The 27,144-nt window shown below is 41.8% G+C and overlaps 1 protein-coding gene across 5 annotated transcripts in view; it reads right to left on the reverse strand.

The window, feature by feature from the left end:
* Positions 1 to 12,542: 12,542 nt before the first annotated feature.
* Positions 12,543 to 27,144, reverse strand: part of FAM184B (family with sequence similarity 184 member B) — a 49,138-nt gene continuing 34,536 nt past the window's right edge. The window contains exons 5-10 of one of the 5 annotated variants that reach the window (XM_063457816.1): positions 20,796 to 20,971; positions 18,250 to 18,393; positions 16,955 to 17,069; positions 14,804 to 14,908; positions 14,403 to 14,608; positions 12,543 to 12,780 (exon numbers count right to left, since the gene is read on the reverse strand). In XM_063457816.1, coding sequence (XP_063313886.1) covers positions 12,690 to 12,780; positions 14,403 to 14,608; positions 14,804 to 14,908; positions 16,955 to 17,069; positions 18,250 to 18,393; positions 20,796 to 20,971 — 837 coding nt within the window. In that variant the 3' untranslated portion in view covers positions 12,543 to 12,689. Of the gene's footprint in view, positions 12,781 to 14,398; positions 14,609 to 14,803; positions 14,909 to 16,954; positions 17,070 to 18,249; positions 18,394 to 20,795; positions 20,972 to 27,144 lie in introns of all 5 variants that reach the window. The other 4 variants (XM_063457818.1, XM_063457817.1, XM_063457820.1 and 1 more) reach the window with 4 other exon arrangements.

The following is a 27,144-nucleotide window of genomic DNA, read 5'->3' on the forward strand; positions in this document are numbered from 1 at the left end:
TCTTTTGGTTTGTTCTGTGGTTAATTCTTAAACTGGAGTTATCATGTGGACCTGTTTTGGTGATTACTAACCTATGTTTGGGCTTATGCATATAAATAGTGTTGTCGCGAACCCGAAATTTTCGGTTCGCGAACGGCGAACGCGAACTTCCTCAAATGTTCGCGAACCGCGCGAACCGCCATTGACTTCAATGGGCAGGCGAATTTTAAAACCAACAGGGACTCTTTCTGGCCACAAAAGTGATGGAAAAGTTGTTTCAAGGGGACTAACACCTGGACTGTGGCATGCCGGTGGGGGATCCATGGCAAAACTCCATGGCAAAAAGCACACTATAGAGACACCAGATATGAATGGCAATGTGCACTTGAACAGTTCTGCAGAGCACACACTGTAGGCCTGACACACCCGCTTGAAGACAAGTAACTGCTATTCAATCTATAACAGTGAAAAAAAAAATTGTTTTTAAAAGCACGCTATAGAGACACCAGATATGATTGGCAATGTGCACTGGAACAGTTCTGGAGAGCACACGCTGAAGGAAGGACTGACAGAGCCGCTTGAAGGACACTGACTGGCTGCTATTAGCTTACACTAGAAACCTTTTTTCTTTGTAAAAGCACGCTAAAGAGACACCAAATATGATTGGCAACTGTCAAAGCACGCTGGCACAGGTCTGCAGAGCACACGCTGAAGTAGGCCTGACACCCAGACGCTTGCAGACAACTAACTGCTCTTCTATTACAGTGAAAAAAAATTATTTCTTTTAAATCTAAAGCTTAAGCTATTGTAAAAACAGATATGAGTGGTGGCACTGGGCAAGAGGGCACAGTATCCACTGTGAACCTCACACAGAAGCTGGCAGGCAGGCAACTGCTCTTCTATTACAGTGGAAACAAAATTTTGGTTGTAAAAGCACGCTATAGAGACACCAGATATGAGTGGCAACTGTCAAAGTACGCTGGCAGGGTTGTGCAGGGCACACGCTGAAGGAAGGCCTGACAGAGCCGCTTGAAGGACACTGACTGGCTGCTATTAGCTTACACTGGAAACCTTTTTTCTTTGTAAAAGCACGCTATAGAGACACCAGATATGAGTGGCAATTGTCAAAGTAAGCTGGCAGGGTTGTGCAGGGCACACGCTGAAGGAAGGCCTGACAGTGCCGCTTGAAGGACACTGACTGGCTGCTATTAGCTTACACTGGAAACCTTTTTTCTTTGTAAAAGCACGCTAAAGAGACACCAGATATGATTGGCAACTGTCAAAGCACGCTGGCACAGGTCTGCAGAGCACACGCTGAAGTAGGCCTGACACCCAGACGCTTGCAGACAACTAACTGCTCTTCTATTACAGTGAAAAAAAATTATTTCTTTTAAATCTAAAGCTTAACCTATTGTAAAAACAGATATGAGTGGTGGCACTGACTGTGCAAATGGGCAAGGCATCCAACCTGACACAGAAGCTGGCAGGCAGGCAACTGCTCTTCTATTACAGTGAAAAAAAAATATTTCTTTAAAATCTAAAGCTTAACCTATTGTAAAAACAGATATGAGTGGTGGCACTGACTGTGCAAATGGGCAAGGCATCCAACCTGACACAGAAGCTGGCAGGCAGGCAACTGCTCTTCTATTACAGTGAAAAAAAAATATTTCTTTAAAATCTAAAGCTTAACCTATTGTAAAAACAGATATGAGTGGTGGCACTGACTGTGCAAATGGGCAAGGCATCCAACCTGACACAGAAGCTGGCAGGCAGGCAACTGCTCTTCTATTACAGTGAAAACAAATTATTTCTTTTAAATCTAAAGCTTAACCTATTGTTAAAACAGATATGAGTGGTGGCACTGACTGTGCAAATGGGCAAGGCATCCAACCTGACACAGAAGCTGGCAGGCAGGCAACTGCTCTTCTATTACAGTGAAAACAAATTATTTCTTTAAAATCTAAAGCTTAACCTATTGTAAAAACAGATATGAGTGGTGGCACTGACTGTGCAAATGGGCAAGGCATCCAACCTGACACAGAAGCTGGCAGGCAGGCAACTGCTCTTCTATTACAGTGAAAACAAATTATTTCTTTAAAATCTAAAGCTTAACCTATTGTAAAAACAGATATGAGTGGTGGCACTGACTGTGCAAATGGGCAAGGCATCCAACCTGACACAGAAGCTGGCAGGCAGGTAACTGCTCTTCTATTACAGTGAAAACAAATTATTTCTTTTAAATCTAAAGCTTAACCTATTGTTAAAACAGATATGAGTGGTGGCACTGACTGTGCAAATTGGCAAGGCATCCAACCTGACACAGAAGCTGGCAGGCAGGCAACTGCTCTTCTATTACAGTGAAAAAAAAATATTTCTTTTAAATCTAAAGCTTAACCTATTGTTAAAACAGATATGAGTGGTGGCACTGGGCAAGTAGGCACAGTATCCAATGTGAACCTCACACAGAAGCTGGCAGGCAGGCACCTGCAATTACATTACACAGGAAAAAAAAAAAAAGCAGCCTGATGTTATAGCCCTAAAAAGGGCTTTTTGGGGTGCTGTCCTTACAGCAGAGATCAGATGAGTCCTTCAGGATTGTAGTGGACACTGAATACCCTAGCCTAGCTATCAATTTCCCTATCTAATCAGCAGCAGCTAAACTTTCCCTCCTCTCACTAAGCATGCAGCTTCAGAATGAATCGAAAATGGATGCTGGGAGGGAGGTTGGAGGGTGTGGAAGGGAGGGAGTGCTGCTGATTGGCTAAAATGTGTCTGCTGACCGAGAGGCACAGGGTCAAAGTTTGCCCAATGATGACGAATAGGGGGCGGATCGAACTGCGCATGTCTCCGCCCGCCGCGGCGAACGTGAACACGCTAAGTTCGCCGGGAACTGTTCGCCCCGGCGGACAGTTCGGTACATCACTACATATAAATAATGCATGTACTAATTTTACTTAATAATAATAGATAAATAGCCAATTAAATGGAAGCATATTACCTATGATGAAACACCCAGTCACTTGTGCCAATACAAGGAACAGCCCCGCACCATACTGCAAAAGGGGAATAATCACTGTGACCCATATACCCCATGTCTCCTTCCAAAGACTTTGTCCCAAACCACTTGGACTCCTCATCATCCCCTCCAAGTTCATTCACTTGTAGCACCCCTTCCCTTGGCCATCCAGGGAGTCCAGAGGGCCGCGAGGACTGTAGCCGGACTTATCTACAACTTCTCTGGAATTCCGACCCAGCAGAGGCAAACCCGCTCTCCCAGCCAACTTTTACCTCCGTTTTCCCCCACTTCTCAAACAGCCAGGAGAGTGCTCTTACGAAGGAATAGACTATGAATTGTCATGAACAGTCGATCCACAGAACCAGGGGGAGTGCCCCTTTTTCAGTCCACAGGAGCTCCAGATATTTGACCGGACAAATCTTTACCCCGGTGGTGATTCCCCAATTCTGCATGGATCCTATTTTGTCAACTTGAGTGCTCAGATCAGAGCTATCTGGGAGGCATAATATATGGATAATATATGGGGTTTTGTTAGGTTGTTGCCAATATTATGTGTTGTAACCCAGTGGTCCTGGTGTCCTAGTGTCAGGATCGGGACAGGGATCCAACACGCAGAGTACAAACAGTAGAAAGGTACGTATACCGGACCTTAGAATGGCCGGACTAACGTACAGAGAATAATAGAGAATGGTCAGAGACAAGCCGAGGTCGAGGGAACGAGAAGACAGGTAAGCGAGAGACAAGCCGGGTCAAAGGGATAACAGAGATAAGCAGAGTAGTACAACAAGCCGGGTCAGAACCAAAGAGAAAACTAGAATACAAGAGCATTGAGTGACTAGACAAGCTAGAACCACGACAGGGCAATGAGCTGATGAGAGAAGCAAGCTTAAATACCCTGACTCCGGAGAGTAGACACGCCTCCGACGAGTCCTGATTAGATATCGGACAATTGAGTGACAGGTCGCTCGGGATTGGCGTCATGACGTCACGTACCGAGCGTCATGTTAGAAAAGGAAGTGGATCCCTCGCGGCCAGCGTTTAAGTGACCGGATGGACCGCGAGGAACGGAGGAAACGGCTCGTCTAGACGGATAAACGTCTAAGTCTCTGCCTCTCTCAGAGGTAGAGACTTCAGGTACCCTGACAGTACCCCCCCTCTCAGATACGCCCACCGGGCGGAAGGAACCGGGACGAGATGGGAAGCGGGAGTGAAACGCCCTGCGGAGGCGAGGAGCATGAACATCCTCTTGAGGTACCCAACTCCTCTCCTCAGGACCATATCCCTTCCAGTTGACCAGATATTGTAGCCTCCCCTGGGAGAATCGGGAATCGATAATGGAGTTGACCTCGTATTCCTCCTGACCCTCCACCTGAACCGAACGAGGTGAGGAAACGTAGAGGAAAATCTGTTGCAAATTAGCGGTTTCAGCAAAGACACATGAAAGGAGTTGGGGATGCGTAAGGCAGATGGCAGAGCTAGGCGATACGCAACCGGGTTGATACGAGTCAGAACCCTGTAAGGACCTATGTAACGAGGAGCAAATTTCATAGAGGGAACTTTTAAACGAATGTTCTTAGTACTCAGCCCTACTCTATCCTCAGGGACAAAAACTGGAGCCGCCCTTCTGTGCTTATCAGCGTGTTTTTTGAACAACATAGAATTATGCAGGAGAATTTGACGAGTCTGATCCCACAACTTCTTCAGATTGGCGACATGATCATCAACCGACGGTACTCCTTGGGAAGAAGAGACCGAAGGAAAAATGGAAGGATGAAAGCCATAGTTCATGAAGAAGGGGCTAGAACGAGTAGAATCACAAACGAGATTATTGTGTGCGAACTCCGCCCAAGGAATTAAACCGACCCAATCGTCCTGGTGTTCGGAAACAAAGCAGCACAGATATTGTTCAATCTTTTGATTGGTACGTTCAGCAGCTCCGTTAGACTGAGGGTGATAGGCAGAGGAAAAGTTCAATTTGATGCCTAATTGAGAACAGAAGGATCTCCAGAATCGTGAGACAAATTGAGAGCCTCTATCAGAAACAATTTCAGAAGGTATCCCATGTAAGCGAAAAACCTCTCTCGCGAAAATCTCCGCCAATTCAGGAGAAGTCGGGAGTTTAGGTAACGGCACGAAATGAGCCATCTTAGTGAATCTATCAACCACCGTGAGAATAACAGTCTGTCTCTTGGAAGCAGGTAAATCCACAATAAAGTCCATGGCCAAACAGGACCATGGTTTCTCTGGAATGTCCAAGGGGTGTAATAGGCCACATGGAGATGTATGAGGCTGTTTAGTCTTGGTACAAATCTCACAAGCTCCGATGAACTCCTTAATATCCTTTCGTAAGGAAGGCCACCAGAAATCCTTGGAGATCAGGGAATATGTCTTGCGAATGCCAGGATGACCAGCCACCTTACTTTCGTGGAAACACTGTAAGAGCTCCAGTTGGAGTTCAGGAGGAACAAAGTTTCTTCCCTCAGGAGTCTGTCCAGGTGCCAGATGTTGTGACTTCATGATCTGGACAAGCAACGGAGAATGGATTTTGAGACTTGTGTTAGCAATAATATTGCATTTAGGTACTATAGAGGACAGAACCGGTTCAGATGAAGCAGAAGGTTCATATTGGCGAGATAGGGCATCGGCTTTAGAATTCTTCGAACCAGGCCTATAAGTGAGAACGTAATTGAAATGGGTGAGGAATAACGACCAACGAGCTTGCCTGGAAGACAATCGCTTGGCCTCTCCAATATAGGACAAGTTCTTGTGGTCCGTTAAAATAGTAACAGGATGTAATGTCCCTTCCAATAAATGTCTCCATTCTTTTAAAGCCTTGATAACAGCTAGTAGTTCTCTGTCACCAATGTCATATCTGCTCTCAGCACCAGATCATTTTTTAGAAAAAAATCCACATGGATGTAACGGTTTATCCACACCTAACCTTTGAGATAGGATAGCACCTATACCAGTCTCTGAGGCGTCTACCTCAAGTAGGAAAGGCAGAGTAGTATCAGGGTGAACTAAAATTGGAGCGGAAGCAAAAAGCTCCTTGAGAGTTTTGAAAGCAAGGAGAGCTTCCGTAGACCAATTCTTAGTATCAGCCCCCTGTTTGGTCATATTGGTGATAGGCGCAATAATAGAAGAATATCCCTTAATAAAGCGCCTATAATAATTGGAGAATCCAATAAATCTCTGAACGGCCTTGAGACCCTTTGGTAAAGGCCAATCTAGAATGGACTGGAGTTTATCCGGGTCCATCTTAAATCCCTCCCCAGAGATCACATAACCAAGGAAGTTTACTTGGGATTGATCGAAGCTACATTTCTCCAATTTGCAGTACAGGCCATGTTGAAGAAGTTTGTGCAAAACCCTTCTGACTTGTTTGTGGTGAGTCTCAATCTCTCTAGAATGTATGAGTATATCATCCAGGTATACAATAACACAATCATGCTGAAATTCCCTAAGAACCTCATTTATCAGATCCTGGAATACAGCCGGTGCATTACATAACCCAAAAGGCATTACTGTATATTCATAGTGACCATATCGAGTATTGAACGCCGTCATCCACTCGTGTCCCTGCTGGATTCTCACCAAGTTATATGCCCCTCTGAGATCTAACTTGGTGAAAATTTTAGAACCCTTTAAACGATCAAAGAGTTCGGTAATCAAAGGAATGGGATAAGCATTCCTAATGGTTATCTTGTTCAAACCTCAATAATCAATACAAGGTCTTAGTGTACCATCCTTCTTTTTAACAAAAAAAAATCCAGCCCCGGCAGGAGAGGAGGATCTCCTAATGAATCCCTTGTCTAAATTCTCGTGAATATACTCCTCTAGAACTGAGTTCTCTTTAGTAGATAACGGGTATACATGACCCCTGGGAGGCATGGTACCAGGGAGTAGGTTAATCTTGCAATCAAAGGACCTGTGTGGGGGTAAGGTATCGGCTCTCTTTTTATCAAATACTGCCTTTAAATCCAGGTACTGAGGCGGTATTTGTGTCTCTGTAGGGTTGGAAGAATTAGCCGACGTGTTAGCTAGGCAAAGAGGCGAGACCCTCCGCAAACATTTCTCTTGACAATTCTGACCCCATGAGACTATCTCCCCTAACTCCCAATCAATGATAGGGTTATGTCTCTTTAACCAGGAATACCCCAGGACTATGGGAATAGAAGGAGAGGAAATAATCAATAGAGATAGGTCTTCCTCATGTGAGATACCAACAGTTAAGTTAACAGGTATGGTCTCACGGAAAATAACAGGCTCAAGTAAAGGTCTACCATCTATGGCCTCAACGGCCAGGGGTGTCTCCCTTAACTGGGATGGGATAGCATGCTTGGTAACAAAAACTTGGTCGATAAAGCTCTCAGCAGCTCCAGAATCGATCAAAGCCATGGTTTTTAATACTCCCTTTTCCCAAGTCAAAGAAACGGGTAACAGAAGCCTGTGATCTTTATAATTGTGAATAGAGGACAAAATAGATACACCCAAGGCCTGTCCTCTAGAGAAACTTAGGTGCAAGCGTTTCCCGAACGATTAGGACAATTTAGGCGTAAGTGGCCTCTGACTCCACAGTACATACATAAACCCTCCCTTCTCCTGTACTGTCTCTCCTCCTCTGTGAGGTGAGTATTACCTATCTGCATAGGCTCTGGAAAACGTAAGGTTTCGATCTCAGAATTTTGAAATGCAGGAGCTAGTTTAAAGGAGGGTCTACGGGTCCTATCTCGAGTGTTCTGCCTCTCTCTTAAGCGTTCATCAATGCGAGAGATAAAAGAAATTAAATCCTCCAAATTCTCAGGGAGCTCTCTAGTAGCGACCTCGTCAAGGATTACATCTGATAACCCATTCAAAAATACATCTATATAAGCCTGTTCGTTCCACTTGACTTCTGCCGCCAAGGACCTGAACTCTAGTGCATAATCCACAAGTGATCGGTTCTCCTGTCTCAGGCGCAACAGTAATCTAGCTGCATTGACCTTTCTACCAGGGGGGTCAAAAGTTCTTCTAAAAGCAGCTACAAAGGCATTATAATTATAGACTAACGGGTTATCATTCTCCCATAAAGGATTGGCCCATCTCAGAGCTTTCTCAATGAGTAACGTAATAATAAATCCAACCTTCGCTCTATCTGTAGGATAGGAGCGGGGTTGTAATTCGAAATGGATGCTGATCTGGTTCAAAAAGCCACGACACTTCTCAGGAGAACCGCCATAACGTACTGGTGGGGTAATACGGGAAGAAGCACCTACAGTGGCTACCTCTAGACCTGAACTTACAGGAGAAATCGAAGGAGTACGTGTCTCCTCTGGTGGGTTACTAGCACGAGACAATAGCGCCTGTAGTGCTAGGGCCATCTGATCCATCCTGTGTTCCATGGCGTCAAACCTGGGGTCGGAAGAACCAAGCTGACTGTTTGTACCTGCAGGATCCATTGGCCCTGTCGTAATGTCAGGATCGGGACAGGGATCCAACACGCAGAGTACAAACAGTAGAAAGGTACGTATACCGGACCTTAGAATGGCCGGACTAACGTACAGAGAATAATAGAGAATGGTCAGAGACAAGCCGAGGTCGAGGGAACGAGAAGACAGGTAAGCGAGAGACAAGCCGGGTCAAAGGGATAACAGAGATAAGCAGAGTAGTACAACAAGCCGGGTCAGAACCAAAGAGAAAACTAGAATACAAGAGCACTGAGTGACTAGACAAGCTAGAACCACGACAGGGCAATGAGCTGATGAGAGAAGCAAGCTTAAATACCCTGACTCCGGAGAGTAGGCACGCCTCCGACGAGTCCTGATTAGATATCGGACAATTGAGTGACAGGTCGCTCGGGATTGGCGTCATGACGTCACGTACCGAGCGTCATGTTAGAAAAGGAAGTGGATCCCTCGCGGCCAGCGTTTAAGTGACCGGATGGACCGCGAGGAACGGAGGAAACGGCTCGTCTAGACGGATAAACGTCTAAGTCTCTGCCTCTCTCAGAGGTAGAGACTTCAGGTACCCTGACACCTAGGCAGGACAAAACTCAGACCCCCGACCCCGCCACCGACCCCCCTCCCCGCCACCCCATCCCCTCCCCCGCCTTCAAATACACACATTCACTGACAGATATGCATACACTAGCTAACAGACACACACTCACTCACTAACAGACACACACTAACAGACACACACACTCACTCACAGACACACACACACTAACAGACATACAGACACACACTCACACTAACATACACACACAGACACACACACTAACAGACACACACACACACTCACACACACTAAACAACACACTAACAGACACAGACACACACTAACAGACACTCACACTAACAGACAAACCACTAACAGACACACACTCACTCACTAACAGACACACACTAACAGACAAACACACACTCACTCACAGACACACACACAGACACACTAACAGACACACACACTAACAGACACACTAAACAACACAATAACAGACACACACTCACACTAACATACACTCACACTAACAGACAAACCACTAACAGACACACACTCACTCACTAACAGACACACACTAACAAACACACACTCACTCACTCACAGACACACACACACAGACACACTAACAGACACACACTCACACTAACAGACATACAGACACACACTCACACTAACATACACACACTCACACTGACACACACACACTAACAGACATACACACACTCACACACACTAACAGACACACTAAACGACACACTAACAGACACAAACTCACACTAACATACACTCACACTAACAGACAAACCACTAACAGACACACACTCACACTAACATACACACACACTCACACTAACAGACACACAGTCACTAACATACACACACACTGACACACACTAACATACACACACTTTTTATTTAAAAAATTCAACCCCCCCAGCCTCCTTACCTTTGGGAATGCTGGGGGGTCTCCTTTTCTCCTTTTTCCTGATGGTCCAGTGGCTGCTGGTCAGTCGGGCGGGCGGGCGGCACTGGCGAGGGAGCACTTCCCCTGAGCTCTCTGCTCAGCTCCTTCACGCGCCGCCGGCAGAGTGATTCCGGGAGAGGGAGAGGTATTAGCCGTAGAAAGAGGGAAGTGCTCATGCCATTGTACAGAACACTTGGAGGATATTGATACTTTGGAGAGAGTTCAAAGAAGGGCTACTAAACTGGTTTATAGATTACAGGATAAAACTTACAAGGAAAGGTTAAAGGATCTTAACATGCATAGTTTGGAAGAAAGACGAGACAGGGGGGATATGATAGAAACATTTAAAGGACCACTATAGTGCCAGGAAAACAAACTTGTTTACCTGGCACTATAGGGTCATTAGGTCCCCCCCCCCCACCCTCAGGGCCCCCCTCCCGCTGGGCTGAAGGGGTTAAAACTTCTTCACCCACTAACCTTTCTCCAGCGCCGGGCTTCCTCGGTGCTGGTGACCTCTCCTCCTCCTGCCGACGTCAGATCCGAATGCGCATGCGCGGCAAGAGCCGTGCGCGCATTTAAACCGCCCTTAAGAAAGCATTACCTAAGGATGTCCTATGGACATCCAGTGTCTTCTCACCGTGATTTTCACAGTGAGAATCGCGGAAGCGCCTCTAGCGACTGTCAGTGAGTTTCTCCAAAACTGCTATGTTTTCAGCTGTAGGGTTAAAACTAGAGGGACCTGGCACCCAGACCACTTCATTGAGCTGAAATGGTCTGGGTGTCTACAGTGGTCCTTTAACCCCTTAAGGACCAAACTTCTGGAATAAAAGGGAATCGTGACATGTCACACATGTCATGTGTCCTTAAGGGGTTAAATACATAAAGGGAATCAACACAGTAAAGGAGGAGACTATATTTAAAAGAAGACAAACTACTACAAGAAGAGGACATTGTCTTAAATTAGAGGGGCAAGGGTTTAAAAATAATACTAGGAAGTATTACTTTACTGACAGGGTAGTGGATGGATGGTATAGCCTTCCAGCTGAAGTGGTAGAGGTTAACACAGTGAAGGAGTTTAAGCATGCGTGGGATTGGCACAAGGCTATCATAGCTATAAGATAAATAAAAGTTTTTAGAAAACTGAACAGACTCGATGGGCCAAATGGTTTTTATCTGCCGTCACATTCTATGTTTCTATTTTGTCCCAGCATTAAGTCTCGACTAATGTATGGGGGGAAAAGGATATAACACTGCTATAATCTAAAGCTATCCTGCGAGCTATGATCACTGACTGCTGTGATAAATTAGATAGTTTGAAGGGGAATGGAGAGCCTTTGCCATGACAGTTGAGTCCCTTAACAAGTGGTCCACCACATTACCTTCTTGGGAAATTGCAAGATAACCTAGACATGTATTATTGGAAATTAGTATTATCTAAGATAAAAATTACGAATGGGAAGTGATTAAAAAAAAAACGGGAAAAACCTTATGGGCACAATCACATAATGTTTAGTTGACTTTTCTCAGCTTATCTTTTGGTTTGTTCTGCAGCTAATTCTTAACCTGTATTGAACACGTGGACCTCTTTTGGTGATAACTAACCTATGTTTGGGTTTATGCACATAAATAATAGTATTAATCTGATCAGTTATCCTGCTTTATATTTATGTTATATTTGCTTACGTGTAGATGTCAGAGAGCGTTTCCTTTTTTGCGGTCAGGGTTTAAACACTGACCCTGACAGCAGTTGCTACATCCCAGTGAATAATTGTGTTCATGGAGCAGGGCACCCAATGGGTGTCAGATTGAGAAGGTTCTTTAGTTTATCTCCTTCCTCAAGTATTTTTAATGCACTATGCGTGATCCTCTTTATTTGTGTTGATAAAGCCTCAATTTTAGACATGAAACGCATTCTGTATCCTGCTAGGTTTCACCTAGGCATTGTCTTTTGGTCACCCCTTCATGCAGGCATTTGGTATTTTTGATCTATTATTCTGAAAGAAGTTTATCGAGTTTCCAACTCGTATTATGTTTGAATAAACCGGCACATCGAAGGATTCGCATTACTAAAACGGTTTATTGAAACTGTGGTTCACTTTGTTTTGTCTGCCAAATCATGAATTTGGAACTCTAGGACCAGCATCAGGAGCAAGAGGTAAGTACATTCCTTTTTATTATCTAATAATAACAGAGCTGCTACATACTAGTATGATTTGGCATACAGGTTTGTTCGTGGTATTTGGTTTCCAAAATAGATCATCAAGTGAGTGGGGTGCATGCACATGAATTTCATTGTTAACCCGCTTAATAAATAGAAGAGGAGTTCTAGCATCTGTAAACGCATGCCAATAACACATAGTAGTCCACCTCATGGATTAAGAGCTTATAAAGGGATTTGACACATGGTTTTCTATCATGATCTCCAGTGTGGAAAACCGTCATCAAATCAATCAGTAAAAAAATGTATCAATGATCACTTATTACCTAAACCTAAAATATTGGATGAAATTGCTCTTCTATAAGGAGATGTTCTGTTTGGTTTCATTGCTTTAATAAAGAAAGAGTTAGCAGCATGTATTACAGTTTTATTTGCATCAATATTCTGTAAACAAAGTAAAACACAATTACAGGAATATTTTATTAATATAAGAATTGTTATTTTTATAATACAGTATCTATAACAGTGCAACGTGAGTAATGCATTTATGCAGTTTCATCTTTTGGTTTTTTTGTTTTTGGATATTTTCAGAATGAGAAATATTTTGTGAACCACTCAGGCCTCTTGGGTTCTTGATCTGAAGAGTCTGCCTTTGAAGAAACATTGGCGTGAATTCGCCTTTAAAAAGAAAAAAAAAAATATTAGCGCTATTTAATTAAGATTTAGTATTTGTAACAAGAGAGGAAAAGCCGTTTTAAAGGGACATTCCAAACACTATAAAAACGTAATCAGAATAAATCAGAATCAGATGCAGCTCCCCTTTCACAGACCGGACTGAAAAACAGATGTATTTTTATCCGTCCATTTTGTGAATAGGGCATTACTGGTAGGCTTTGAGTGTCAGCTGATGCTCTCAGCGGCTCCCAGTGTGAGGCTTCCTGATACAAAGGAAGTAAGTGGGCAGAGCTGGAGCAGGATTCAAGACTTTGTGGATAAATGGTTTAACCTCTTGAGATAAGCTGTTGCCCGGAGACCTGCCTGCATCACAACAACTTAATTCTGGTGAAGGTGTTATGGTGCCTGGAGTGTTTGTTTAACAAATGTATTTATAAAGCATATTTAGTTAGTTTGGCTACAAACATGTATTAAAAGCACATTTAGTCACACAAAAAATAAAATAACTAACTCAAAATCACATTTTGTTAAGTTAGAAAATGTTTGCATGTTCCTTCTATATCTAATGACCTGCCTAACTCTACAGATCAGAACAGCTTACAACTTATCTTGCCAGATAACTACTGAGATTTTATTGCCACCAATTCCCTTGGACATTTATTTTTATCTTTAATTTAACATTGACTTAAATCCTTTCAATTTCTCATTAATACCATGGGGGGACAGGAGGAGTGTCGAGACAGACACTGATCAGCCACAACATTAATACCACTGACAGGTGAAGTGAATAACATTGATTATATCATTACAATCGCAGCCTGTCAAGGGGAAAAGACAGAAGAGCACAGAAGAGCTACTGGTGTTTTAGAACACACAGTGCATCGCAGTTTGCAATGTATGGGGCTGCATAGCCGCAGACCCTGTCAGAGTGCCAATGATGACCCCTGAGTGTCAGTATTGAATCATGGAGCAATGGCAGAAGGTTGCCTGGTCTGATGAATCACGGTTTCTTTTAGATCAAGTGGATGGCTAGTTGCATGTGCGTAGTTTACCTGGGGAAGAGATGGCAGCAGGATGCACTATGGGAAAAAAGGCAGGCCGGTGGAGGCAGTGTTATGCTCTGAGCAATGTTCTGCTGGGAAACCTTGGGTCCTGGCATTCATGTGGATGTTAGCTTGACACCTACCACATATCTAGAGATTGTTGCAGACCATGTATACCCCTGCAGGGAAATGGTGTTCCCTAAAGGTAGTGACCTATTTCAGGAGGATAATGCACCCTATCCTACCCTACCCTACCACACTGCAATAAATGTTCAGGAATGGTTTGAAGAACATGAAAAAAAGTTCAAGGTGTTTGAATTTTAACATTATTCATGGCAGCCTCTATGAAGTTTCACAAAGTGATAAAAATGGAGCCATAAGCGGGTTAAAACAAAAGAATTATGGTGTTCATTACATGGTTAAGTTGATGGAGGCAAATTATTTTATTTATACTGCTCATCAAAAAATTGTGCAATTCCTTTTTATATAAGAATAGCGCCAATTCCTCTTTATATAAGAATAGCATGGGAGATATTCCACCATTTAATCGTTTTTTTTCTGAATGTAAAAGTGCATACATGCCTGCTTGGACGAATGATGTTTAGGAGCTGTGCTGGTGGTTTGAAAGGATAACCATGTTTTACGCTTTGATCCAAACTTGGAGAATTTCTTATTGGATTCATGATTTTACGTGGTATAATATCATGATTCATAAGGTTTTTCTCATACGCAGCTAGGTTTGGAACACTGATTACACGAGTTGGGATTTCACCAATCTTCTTTTTCTGCTTCCAAAAGAAAGGGGAACAAATGAAGTTCTGAAGCAATACATTCCTAAATTTCCACTGTTAATCTATGTGACTGTAGCATATCCCCTGAACAATGCGTATATTTTTAACCATTGAACAAAACTACGAAATAATCATAGATATCTCCTAAAACAGAATGTTTGTACTTTTGGTAAAGTGAGGTAAAATGTTTACCTTTAATGTGGGCGTTAAACTACCTGCATTACAAGAAAATGACTGACTCCTGTGGGTTTCTGAATTAAATGGAACATCATCCTCCATATCATATTCTTTTAATTCCTGAAGGAGGTAAACACATTGTAATTATTTTAACCCCATTACTACCAAGCAAATTTTGTTACAAAAAAAAATATATCAACATAATATTTTTTATTGAAACATGGGATGTACAGCTATCACAAACATATGAAAAAGCAGCAATTACGAGTATAGATTGCTGTTTAGACAAACATAAACTTTACAATTATGCAAGTTTGCACAATATTTATTATCCATTTATTCATTCTTTACAGAAATGTTGAGGTACTGAAAAAAATAGAAAGTATCTACATCCTGTACACATACAGTTTCTACACACTATAACTTGCTATATATTAACAGGGTCTGATATATTAGTATAGAAACAAAAATCTATTTTATCCTTATATACAGTTTAATGTATGATATATGTGTTATATGTTGCATTTCTTCTCTTTGTATTAAGCAATAAAATCAATAATAGTTATTAAATAAATACGTAGTTTTTTTTTTAAATCTTCATCGATTTGTTATTCTTTAATACACGGTCTTAAATCTTTGTGTAGTGTTTACAGATAATATGCTTCTATGCTGCACGCTTGCTTTTGTCCTTTATGCTGTTTAAAGGGACACTCCAGACTGAAGCTAATCTCTAATTATATTAATAATACATTAAAATGCACATGGAAAACATGCATTAAAAAATTTCAAAAATAAAGTGAAGTATTGTTTGTAGCGTATTTCTAAGATTTGCAGCTTTCTACAATGAGCTCTGCCCAGACAAAGAAGTAGCTCACACCTGTTGACTAATTCTAGCCACCCAATTATTTGCAATGAGATTTCTAAGCATATACCATAAAGTCCTCCTCAGAATTATCATTAAGGGTTAGTTTCTCACATATACTGCACTCATTTTGATGTGAAGGGCAAATAAATGATTTGTCATTTGTAATGAATCATAGTCATCATCATTCAGTCGAACACAGTGTTTATCCGCTGTTGCAATTTTGTAACAAAAAAAAAATGGTTTAGTTTATTCTTGCCATTTTAACACCAAGAATATGCTTTTTATTTTCGAACAAGGCTTTTATTAGACTTGTGCATTCTGGTTTTATGAAAACTGATCCGTCCAGATTTTGTGCGATTTGTGCAAACACCATATGAACATATTACAAAACAAACAAAATGGGCAACAGGCAAGCTGATTTGTTTGTTTCATGATTCGAAGTCCATTCCTTGGTGGTCTGAGAGCTTACTTATGTGGCTGCTGTGCAGTGGTTACCAGCTAGCCATCAAATTAAAATGTAAAAAAAAGAAAAAAGCCTACGGCAGCATGGGTTGTCTAGAGGAACAACAGAATGCCCCCCCTCCACTACTATATTGAAAACCCTCACCCATTGTTTATGATGGGGTTGGGGGTGGCAATGGGATGTCCACCCCCCCCCAAAAAATTTATCAACTCCCACCTGCAACCAATTTTCGGTTCAACCAAATTGTTTCTCCCGAAATGATTGCATGGATGAAATTGAACCAAACAAAAATGCCACATGGATGATATTCACTCTGTCTGAACCAAACAAATTTAAGACAAATTGATTAGCAAATGATTTTACCTTGCACAAGTCTAGATTTTCTACTAGAACTCTTTTTTTTATTTTAAAAAGCCTCAGTATGATTAGAACATGTATACCCAAAACACTGATATTGCAAGACGCATGGATTTCAGGATAGTTTAAGAACACCAAGGATAAACTCCAAAAGGGTTTTTCACTAAAGTGCAAATTGCCAGGAATTTCAGATTTAAGGTCAAAATAGGCAAACATAACATTGGAAATTGTTTTTTATTCGGCTATTTTGGGCTATATTGTGAATTTCACTTTGTACTCCTGGCAATTCTCACTTGTGAATAACCCTTCAAGTGTCATAATAGACAACACATATCTCAGCATTGACCTGGCAGTTATATATTTGGCATAGACATTTACAGGTTGCTTTCATCACTTGTAATCTTCAAAGATCTATCTTTTCAAAATATACCCTACTTCTAGTTTAACAAAATGGAATACACATAAAATATAACACACTCACCAACAAATGTTTAATAACTTGATCTTTCTCAGCAATTTTATCCTGCAAACATTTTATAAGCTTTAAATCTTCGGGTCTAGGATGTTTTGCAAATCGATCTTCCATATCTTTAAGGCTATGTGTAGAAAAGAGAAGAAACATAGTGTAGGCTGGATATATATTTCATTTTATCAAAGAAGTATTGTAGCTGATTGTAGGAGTTAAACTTTAAAGAAGCTCTCACAGATAAATCACAATTAGGGGGCACAATCTTAAGGGATAAGAAGGGAGTCCAATTAAAACTTTAAAAAAAGAACCAGATATTTATATAACAATTGTTTAGGGTTGTAATAAATGTCACTCCAAATTCATATAATTAAGCTAAAAATTGAAAAAAACACAATGATGCTTTATTCTCTGTTTTAACTAAACAAACCATAATTGTTACCTGTTAAAATAATTAAAGTGTCAAATTATTGAATCTGAACGTACTCCTCACTTTTTGTCTGATGCTTAGCAATCCTTTGGATAACATCCAAACTATCTGAATAGAATGCGCAATCTACCTGTGTCCAACACATTTACGTTCATCTAAACAGTTCATAATTGTAGGATAACCGTCAAGAAAATATAAAAATTCTCATCAGCTTGATCCCTGACATGTTTTCATTCATTTTCTGGGTCTATGTCATAGAAATCAATCATGAGACTGTATTAGATTGAGGCTATGGTTAGTTGGACACTCCAGGCCCCTAAAGCACTTTACCTTGCTTTATGTACGAAGAGTGTGTCATCGATTTTTAATTTAGCAAAAAGTGCAGATTTCCATAGTAATTTCCACTTTTATTAATAAACTTTGTTACATCCCTTGGCTTTAGTTCAGGCAAGCTAAACTCAAGAGGCAGCAATTGTCCAGGACGATACATGTATGGAGTGGTGTGACCAGGAACGGGCGCTTTGAAGATTTATATCACACAGCGTCTAAAGGCCTAAGGCCAGCCCTGCTTATTAGTCTTGTGTCAACATACTGAATTTAGCATCAGAGAACACAAGAGGAAATGTAGAAAAATATATTGAAAGGCGTCTCCTAGAGAAGGCTTATCAGGAGACAGACATAAATGAAAAGGCTCCAAGGAACAGAAATTAAAGGAACTACACATACGATAGCATATATGTGAGTATCAAATCTTCTGCTGCTTAAGACATCAAAAGGTTTGTTTTTCTAGTCTATTACTGCTAAATATTGATCGACAGCAATGTTATTTTGACACAGGTCAATAGCCATGACTCAATAAACACCTGAGAATTTCACTTACTCAGCTTCCAAGGAAATGACTCTAGCCTGAAGAAGGGCTTGAGCACTACTGAAATTAGATACCAGGGTTTGGATTTCCTGTTGATGACTGTGTCTCGGGACATCTAGTTCAGTCTTTTGCTTCAGTCTTAGGTCTTTGGTAATTCTTTCCATAAAAGTAAAAAAAAAAAAAAAAATTATGAAAAATAAAATCACACAACAATGTAACAAAAAAACACAAGTTGTCTTATATATTATAGGGTTATTCCTTACTTTGCCTGCATCCTTTTGACTTAGGAGACTCTAGCAGTTATAGGCAAATCGACCAAAACAGGATTTATGAACACTTGGGTTCATTGCAGATGACAAGTGTCTCTCTAAGCCTAGAGCGTAATCCAGATGTGGACCTCTGTGCGTTGTACAAGCAACATCTCAGTGATAAGGTCCAAAGAAGAATGACATGGTCAGATATCTATCATATGGGACATGCCAGCATTGTGTTATGTACTGCCCTTGTTAGTGGAATATGCCTGATATGCAAATGGAATAGGTTGCCTCTGTGACAGCACAATTCAGTTAAAAATAATTTGCAGTGACTAGCCGACGAGTGATTCAATTAAGTGTTTTGGGAGGGGTTGTTTTTTGTTTTTTTTTAACATTGTTCAATGTTTTTTTTTTATAAGTTCTGTGTTAGCTTCTTTAACTAAACTAAGTACATCAAGAATCTAAGGAGTAACAATTAATCCTGTAAAGTTAAAGTATGTTCTTTATTTGATAGCCATCAACCATTGATTAACATGGAGTATTGGTGGAGACATGAGCTAAAAGACAGATGAAACATTTCTGTTTCGTTGGGACAGGTACATCACCTAATAATAATAATACATTGCTATAGTTCATACTAGACTTAAAGCACTTTCAATCACAGCTCGTTTAAAGCGTATTGGAAAAGAAATGTGATGTGAAACTTCCTTTACACAGCATTAGATTTAACCCCTCATAATATACTTAATGGAAAGCCTGTCAGTGTTAATCTTACTAAAGTAAGAATTGTTGGAACTGAAAAGTGAATTTAAAGTAAATTCCAAACGTAAGTAAAAAATTAGTGGAAGGGGTGAAGCTTGACCTTCTGGCGGACCAGAACATGTGTGGCGCACAAGCTCCTGATTCTTTTGCTGATTTTTGGTTACTAACCTCGGCTACCAAGCTACTTTACAAGTTCAAGTGTGTCACAAAGGTCTGGGGTTGTAGGAAAACACTTAGAGGCTTTTCTTGTGCTTTAACTCCACGTGGAACCCAGGAAATCTGCTTGCGGCCTGTTGTGGGTGGAGCTGTGTAGAGGCGTCCTAACTCATTGTTGTCTACTCCGGAATATAGGACCACTGCACTCCTACCCCCCCCCCCCTTGGACTGGTGGGGGATATCCCAATCCCCACTGATCTGTTTGGTACTTATCGACCATAAAATGGTGGTGGCCCTTTCGTCTGACAGGCAGGGCCGGGACCCTACTTGACAGCTTTAATACTACACTGACTATACTTTGCTTCTCTTGCAGGAGATCTTTCATATATTTTGGCTCAAACTCCTGGAATCAAGCAAGGCATCTATGTCTAAACAGAAGACAGACCAATAGGGGAAATATGATACTGCAGAGGAGAAGACTTTCTAAGGATGACTACATCCCAAAATAGCCTACTATCTCTATAGTTCGTCCTCCTTGCAGTGACCATGCAGACCAAGGATCATCTGCCAACAGAGGCATTTCCCATCTGGATCTTCTACCTGCACGTGGCGAGGGTAAGATTTGAGGCCTGTGGTTCTCCAGGTTTGTGGTCCATGGTTGCAGGCCCTCAAAAAGGTCTGGAACCTGAGGCAAACCCTGGTTCGACACTGCTATATGGTCGTATATCACTATCACCGCTTATGGGGATCGGTTGACCCAGGCTCCGGTTCAATCACCTGTGATGTGCTCCATTACATGTTGGTAGCAGCTGTATTATTAGCATAGTATGCTAGGCACCTTAATATTATTATTTTATTTTTCTTGACACTGCATACTCTTTTTACTTTCATTACCCATTTTTAATTTTTATGATCTTTTCCTGAGCACTTTGGTACCCGTGGTTTCTTTATATGCAGGTTTACCATATACAAGTTAATCTAGCTTGTTCCTCCCTGCAAATACTATCTTGTTATCACACATGTCTGGTATTTCTCCCGAGACCGAGGGTTCTCTTTATCTTTAACACCTAGGCATGATTAGTTTGGCTTGTTATAAATATAAAAAATGCTGTAATTCTGACATTTTCTGATGTTCCCGATCCCGGAATGGTCACACGTACTTCTGTAAAAATGTCCATATATGCTTATATGTTTTACTATGCACTGCAAAAAATAAAGAATGTAAAATGGTTGAACTGGAGAAATCCCCAAGTCAGTTTTACCTTACAGTTCAACTATATTGGCCTTTCATTTGAAATCCACTTTGAATTGTTACTTTAGTGAATAACCGTCTATATAATCTTACCCATACATAATGACATACTAATAAAATAAAAGTGCCCTTACTTGTTTTGTCTTTCTGTTAAATTTAAAACTTCTAGTTGTAATATTGCATTTTCTTTGCTATGTTGATCCACCGAACTCTTTAAATCTGAATTTTCCATCTTCAGTCTAGATAATTCCCTTTTACTTTCTTCCAGTTCATCATTTCGAACCCTTAAAAGATTTTGTGAACTTTCTTCCTGAGAATAGAAAATGTTCATGAATGTAAACATTACATACATTGGAATCAGTAGGGAGAATAACAACAACAGTTTGCACCTTAAAGGAACACAATAGCCTTCGGTATGCAAACCTGTTTTCATAACGCTATCGTGCCCCTTGTCCTTTATTCTTTATAGGTCGCCCCTCCTAGTGTGTTATAAAAGCTTATTAAATAAGGGATTTACTTACCTTTTTCCAGCGCCGAGTCTTCCTTGGTGCAGCTCATCTCTGTGCCTCCCTGGATATTATTGAGAAGGCATAGAGCAGCATTAAGGGCCTTATGCACATGCTCTGCCATGCATCCTAGCTCCCCCACAGGAAAGCACTGCATTCAATCCATTCCTACAGGCTGCTGCGTAACGTGGACACGTTTTACTTTGTCCGTGTTGTGGAAGTGCCTCTAGTGGCTGTCTGAATTACAAATAATAAAACAAAAATGATATATGTCTCACAAATATATTTATGTACAATAAGTATGAAATATATATATTTTCATTCCTAGTGTATTTTGATATATATATTTTAATATCAATGTACAGTTATAATGAAATTACACACATATATATTCTAAATTTGTTTTTATTATTATATATACACACACACACACTGGTGTGTGTATGTATATATATATATATATATATATATATATATATAAATATATATATATATATATATACTAAAAGCAAAAAAGCCTTGCACTCCTACCAAAAACGATTATAACCCGGTGCTTGGTTGCACAATAAACATAAAGCCAAAAAAAGACCAGCACTCCCAGGATTTTCAAATAAACAAAAAGATATTACTTTACTCCGTAGTCAACGTTTCAGCACCTCTTGTGTGCTTTCATCAGGACAGCATACAAAACATAAATGAACATTACAATGCTTAAATAAGAACATCAATTAGATTGGAACTCACATTTCAGGTGTAACGCTAACTAGTTTTCGATAGTATCCAGCCTCTAATCGCCAGACGCCGGGGAGCATCTCCTTCCGGCTAGCGCTCGCGCTATCACGTGATCCGAGTGACCTCATCACGTTGCCCATCACTATGGAGATCGAGACGCCGTTCGCGTCTAACGATCTGCCCTCCAGTTACTTCCTGGTAGATCGCGTTTCCCATCACTATGGGAACGCACAGCGCGTGCGCACAAAGCTCACTATCCTGGTATCAGGGTACATTCTCGTAATAGTACGAGTAGATATCTGCTGGTCAAGAATAAACTTAAACATAAGTAAAAGGTTAAGATAATAATAAAGAGAAGCCTGTATGCTTATAACTACCCCAATTGTACCAAGTGTTATATACATCTTAAAGTGAAAGATAATCAAAAAATATAATCAAATCAGAAAGTAGTACCGCTCGGGTCAACTGTAGGGAAATACTCAGTGCACTTCCTATGTAGTGAATCATCCCAATGTGAATGTCCAGAAGTTATGGAGTGCAAAATAACTCACTACTGTGGTGAGAAGAGATTCATTCCCAATTAGATTATCGCCAAAGTGACGTGGCCAGCAGGATAGGATCAAACCTGCTTGATAAGTGCATCTAACACCGTGTATACTAGGCATCCTCGCGGATGTATTCTAAGTGTTATCCAAATCAAAATGTCAATGGTCCGCCCTTGCCAACATCTGTGCAAGTACTTCCATTGAGCAATAAAGTGCATAGTGCTGATGAGTGAAAAGATAGAAACCAATACATAAACTGTGTAAAGTGCCCAAAAATCAAACCGCAATAAGCAGCTAAGTGAAATCAGGTCCCGTCCACCCTATAAGGTTCAATAAGGAAAGTCCCAGACTACCAGGCGAGAAGACTAACACCTCCCATAAAGATATCTATATTGAGACCCTTGGCTAAGAGGATGTCAGGGTACCTGTGGTCTCTACCTCCGAAAGAGGTAGAGACTTAGCTGTTCCTCCATGCAGACGGTCTGATGGCTCCCTTCCCCGCGGTCTATCCGGTCATGCTAGGCCGGCCGCGAGGGAGTGACTGCCTTTTACAGCATCTAGGCAGGAAGTAGTCATCAGGACACTCCCCCGGAACGACCTGTCAGTCAATTGCTGCAGGACCAATCAGGACGCCTCGGAGGCGTGGTTACTGCTCTGAACAGGGTATTTAACAGAGCTTCTTTCATTAGCTCATTGCCCTGTCGTGGTTCTAGCTTGTTCTAGTCACTCAGTGCTTGTGTATTCTATTATCCCTTTTGGTTTTGACCCGGCTTGTTTACCTTACTCTGCTTATCTCTGTTACCCTTGATTCGGCTTGTCTCTCGCTTACCTGTCTTCTGTTACCCTCGACCTCGGCTTGTCTTTGACCATTCTATACTGTACTACTTACGTTAGTCCGGCCATTCTAAGGTCCGGTATACGTATCTGGCTACTGTTTGTACTCTGCGTGTTGGATCCCTGTCCCGATCCTGACATTACGACAGGGCCAATGGATCCTGCAAGTACAAACAGTCAGCTGGCTGCTCCTGATCCTAGGTTTGAAGCCATGGATCACAGAATGGATCAGATGGCGCTTGCGCTACAGGCTCTATTAGCTGGTGCCAATAACCCACCAGAGGAGATACGTAATACCCCTGTTTCTCCTGTCGGTTCAGGTCTAGAGGTAGCCACAGTGGGTGCTTCTTCTCACATTACCCCCCCAGTACGCTATGGTGGGGCTCCTGAGAAGTGTCGTGGTTTTTTAAACCAAATTAGTATCCACTTTGAATTGCAACCTCGCTCTTATCCTACAGATAGGGCAAAAGTAGGATTTATTATCACCCTACTCATTGAGAAAGCTCTGAGATGGGCCAACCCACTATGGGAGAACGATAATACATTAGTTTATAACTATAACGCATTTGTAGCTGCTTTTAGAAGAACATTTGACCCTCCAGGTAGAAAGGTTAATGCAGCCAGATTACTGTTGCGCCTGAGACAGGAGAACCAAACACTGGTGGATTATGCACTAGAGTTCAGGTCTCTGGCGGCAGAAATCAAGTGGAATGAGCAGGCGTATATGGATGTATTTTTGAATGGCCTATCTGATGTAATCCTTGATGAGGTTGCTACCAGAGAACTCCCTGAGAATTTAGAGGATTTAATTTCGTTCATCTCTCGTATAGATGAACGTCTAAGAGAGAGACAGAACACTCGAGAGAGGAACCAGAGACCTTCTTTTAGGTTAGCTCCCGCTGTTCCAAGTCCTGACTCCATGATATCTTTGCTTACTGAACCTATGCAGATAGGGTATACCCGCCTCTCTGAGGAGGAAAGACAGCACAGGAGAAGAGAGGGTTTGTGTATGTATTGTGGAGCCAAGGGTCATTTACTCTCGAACTGTTCTAACCGCCCGGGAAACGCTCGCACCTAAGTCTCTCTAGAGGACAGGCCTTGGGTGTTTTTATTTTGTCCTCTACTCCTGATTATAAAGATCACAGGCTTCTGCTACCAGTTTCCTTAACTTGGGGGAAGGAAGTAGTAAGGGCTATGGCATTGATAGATTCCGGTGCTGCTGAGAATTTTATCGACCAAGCCTTTGCTAGTAAGAACAATTTCCCATCCCAGCTAAGGGAGACACTTTTGGCCGTTGAGGCCATAGATGGTAGACCACTACTAGACCCTGTTATCTTTCGTGAGACCATTAATTTAAATGTTGGTATCCTACACGTGGAGAATTTATCTCTTCTGCTCATTTCGTCTCCTTCCGTTCCCATAGTTCTGGGGTACCCATGGTTGAAAAAACATAACCCTATTATCGATTGGGAGTTAGGAGAGATACTCTCGTGGGGCCAGGGCTGCCAGGATCGGTGTTTGTGCAAGGTTTCTCCATTAGCTAATATTAACATACCGGAGAATCCTACTCAGTCCACAGAAAGACAAATACCAGACCTTTACCTAGACTTAAGGGCAGTGTTTGACAAGAAGAATGCCGATTCTTTGCCTCCACACAGGTCATTTGACTGTAAGATTAAGCTTCTACCCGGCACTATGCCTCCGAGGGGCCATGTATATCCTTTGTCTGTTCAGGAAAACTCGGTTCTAGAGGAGTATATTCGGGAGAATTTAGAAAAGGGATTCATCAGGAGGTCTTCTTCTCCGGCCGGGGCTGGGTTCTTTTTCATTAAGAAGAAGGATGGCACGCTGAGACCTTGTATCGATTACCGAGGCTTGAATAAAATAACTGTCAGAAATGCCTATCCTATCCCACTGATTACCGAGTTATTTGATCGTCTTAAGGGCTCCAAAATCTTCACCAAGTTAGATCTCAGAGGGGCTTACAATTTGGTGAGAATCCAGCAAGGTCACGAGTGGATGACGGCATTCAATACCCGGTATGGCCATTACGAATACACTGTGATGCCATTTGGACTATGCAATGCTCCTGCAGTATTTCAAGATTTGATTAATGAGGTACTTAGGGAGTTTCAGCATGATTGTGTTATCGTTTACCTGGACGACATACTAATACACTCTAAGGAGATTGAGACTCACCATAGACAGGTCAGAAAGGTATTACACAAGCTGCTGCAACATGGTCTATATTGCAAATTGGAGAAGTGCAGTTTTGATCAGTCTCAGGTAGACTTTCTTGGATACGTGATTTCTGGGGAAGGTTTTAAAATGGATCCTGTAAAACTTCAATCTATTTTAGACTGGCCCTTGCCCAAAGGACTCAAGGCTATCCAAAGGTTTATTGGTTTTTCCAACTACTATAGGCGCTTCATTAAAGGATACTCCTCTATCATTGCGCCTATTACCAATATGACCAAACAAGGGGCTGATACTAAGTTCTGGTCTAAGGAGGCTCTGGGTGCTTTCAAGACTCTCAAGGAACTTTTTGCCTCGGCTCCCATTCTAGTCCATCCTGATACGACTCTGCCTTTCTTGCTCGAGGTCGATGCCTCTGAGACAGCAGTTGGGGCTGTTCTGTCTCAAAGGTTAGGGGTGGATAAACCGTTACACCCTTGTGGTTTCTTCTCTAAGAAATTTTCTGGGCCTGAGAGCAGATATGACATCGGGGAAAGGGAACTGTTAGCAGTCATTAAAGCCTTAAAGGAGTGGAGACATTTGTTGGAGGGGACCCTACACCCTATTACGATTTTGACGGACCACAAAAACTTGTCCTATATTGGGGAGGCTAAGCGCTTATCCTCTAGACAAGCTCGTTGGTCCTTATTCCTGACTCACTTCAATTATGTACTGACTTACAGACCTGGTTCTAAAAACTCTAAAGCCGATGCATTATCTCGCCAATATGAACCTTCTACTGTACCTGAACCAGTTCTTTCTTCTATAGTTCCGAAATGCAATATCATTGCTAATACGAATCTCAGGATTCATTCTCCATTATTGGCCGAGATCATTAAGTTGCAACATCTAGCACCTAAACAGACTCCTGCGGGCCGTCATTTCGTTCCTCCTGCTCTTCAACTGGAACTTTTACAGTGTTTACATAATAGCAAGATGGCGGGACATCCTGGTATTCGCAAGACTTACGCGTTGATCTCTAAGGACTTCTGGTGGCCTGCTTTACGGAGGGATATTGAGGAGTTCATCGCTGCATGTGAAGTTTGTACTAAAACCAAACAACCCCATACGCTTCCATGTGGATTCCTGCAACCCTTGGAGGTTCCAGAAAGACCATGGTCCTGTTTGGCCATGGACTTTATTGTCGATCTACCTATCTCTAAAAGACAGACTGTTATCCTCACCGTGGTTGACAGGTTTACTAAGATGGCACACTTCATTCCCCTGCCTAAACTCCCGTCTTCTCCCGAATTGGCAGAGATATTCGCTAAGGAGATTTTTCGCCTACATGGGATACCCTCTCAAATTGTATCGGACAGAGGCTCCCAATTTGTTTCCCGCTTTTGGAGGTCCTTCTGCTCTCAACTTGGTATTAAATTAAACTTTTCTTCTGCCTATCATCCTCAGTCTAACGGAGCTGCTGAACGTACCAACCAGAAAATTGAACAATATTTACGATGCTTTGTTTCTGAACACCAGGATGATTGGGTCGGTTTGATTCCTTGGGCGGAGTTTGCACACAACAATCTCGTTTGCGATTCTACTCATTCAAGCCCCTTCTTCATGAATTATGGTTTTCATCCGTCTATTCTTCCTTTGGATTCTCCTTCCCAGGGGGTACCGTCGGTTGA

This window comes from Pelobates fuscus, chromosome 6, assembly GCF_036172605.1.
Source record: "Pelobates fuscus isolate aPelFus1 chromosome 6, aPelFus1.pri, whole genome shotgun sequence".
Classification (NCBI taxonomy): domain Eukaryota; kingdom Metazoa; phylum Chordata; class Amphibia; order Anura; family Pelobatidae; genus Pelobates; species Pelobates fuscus.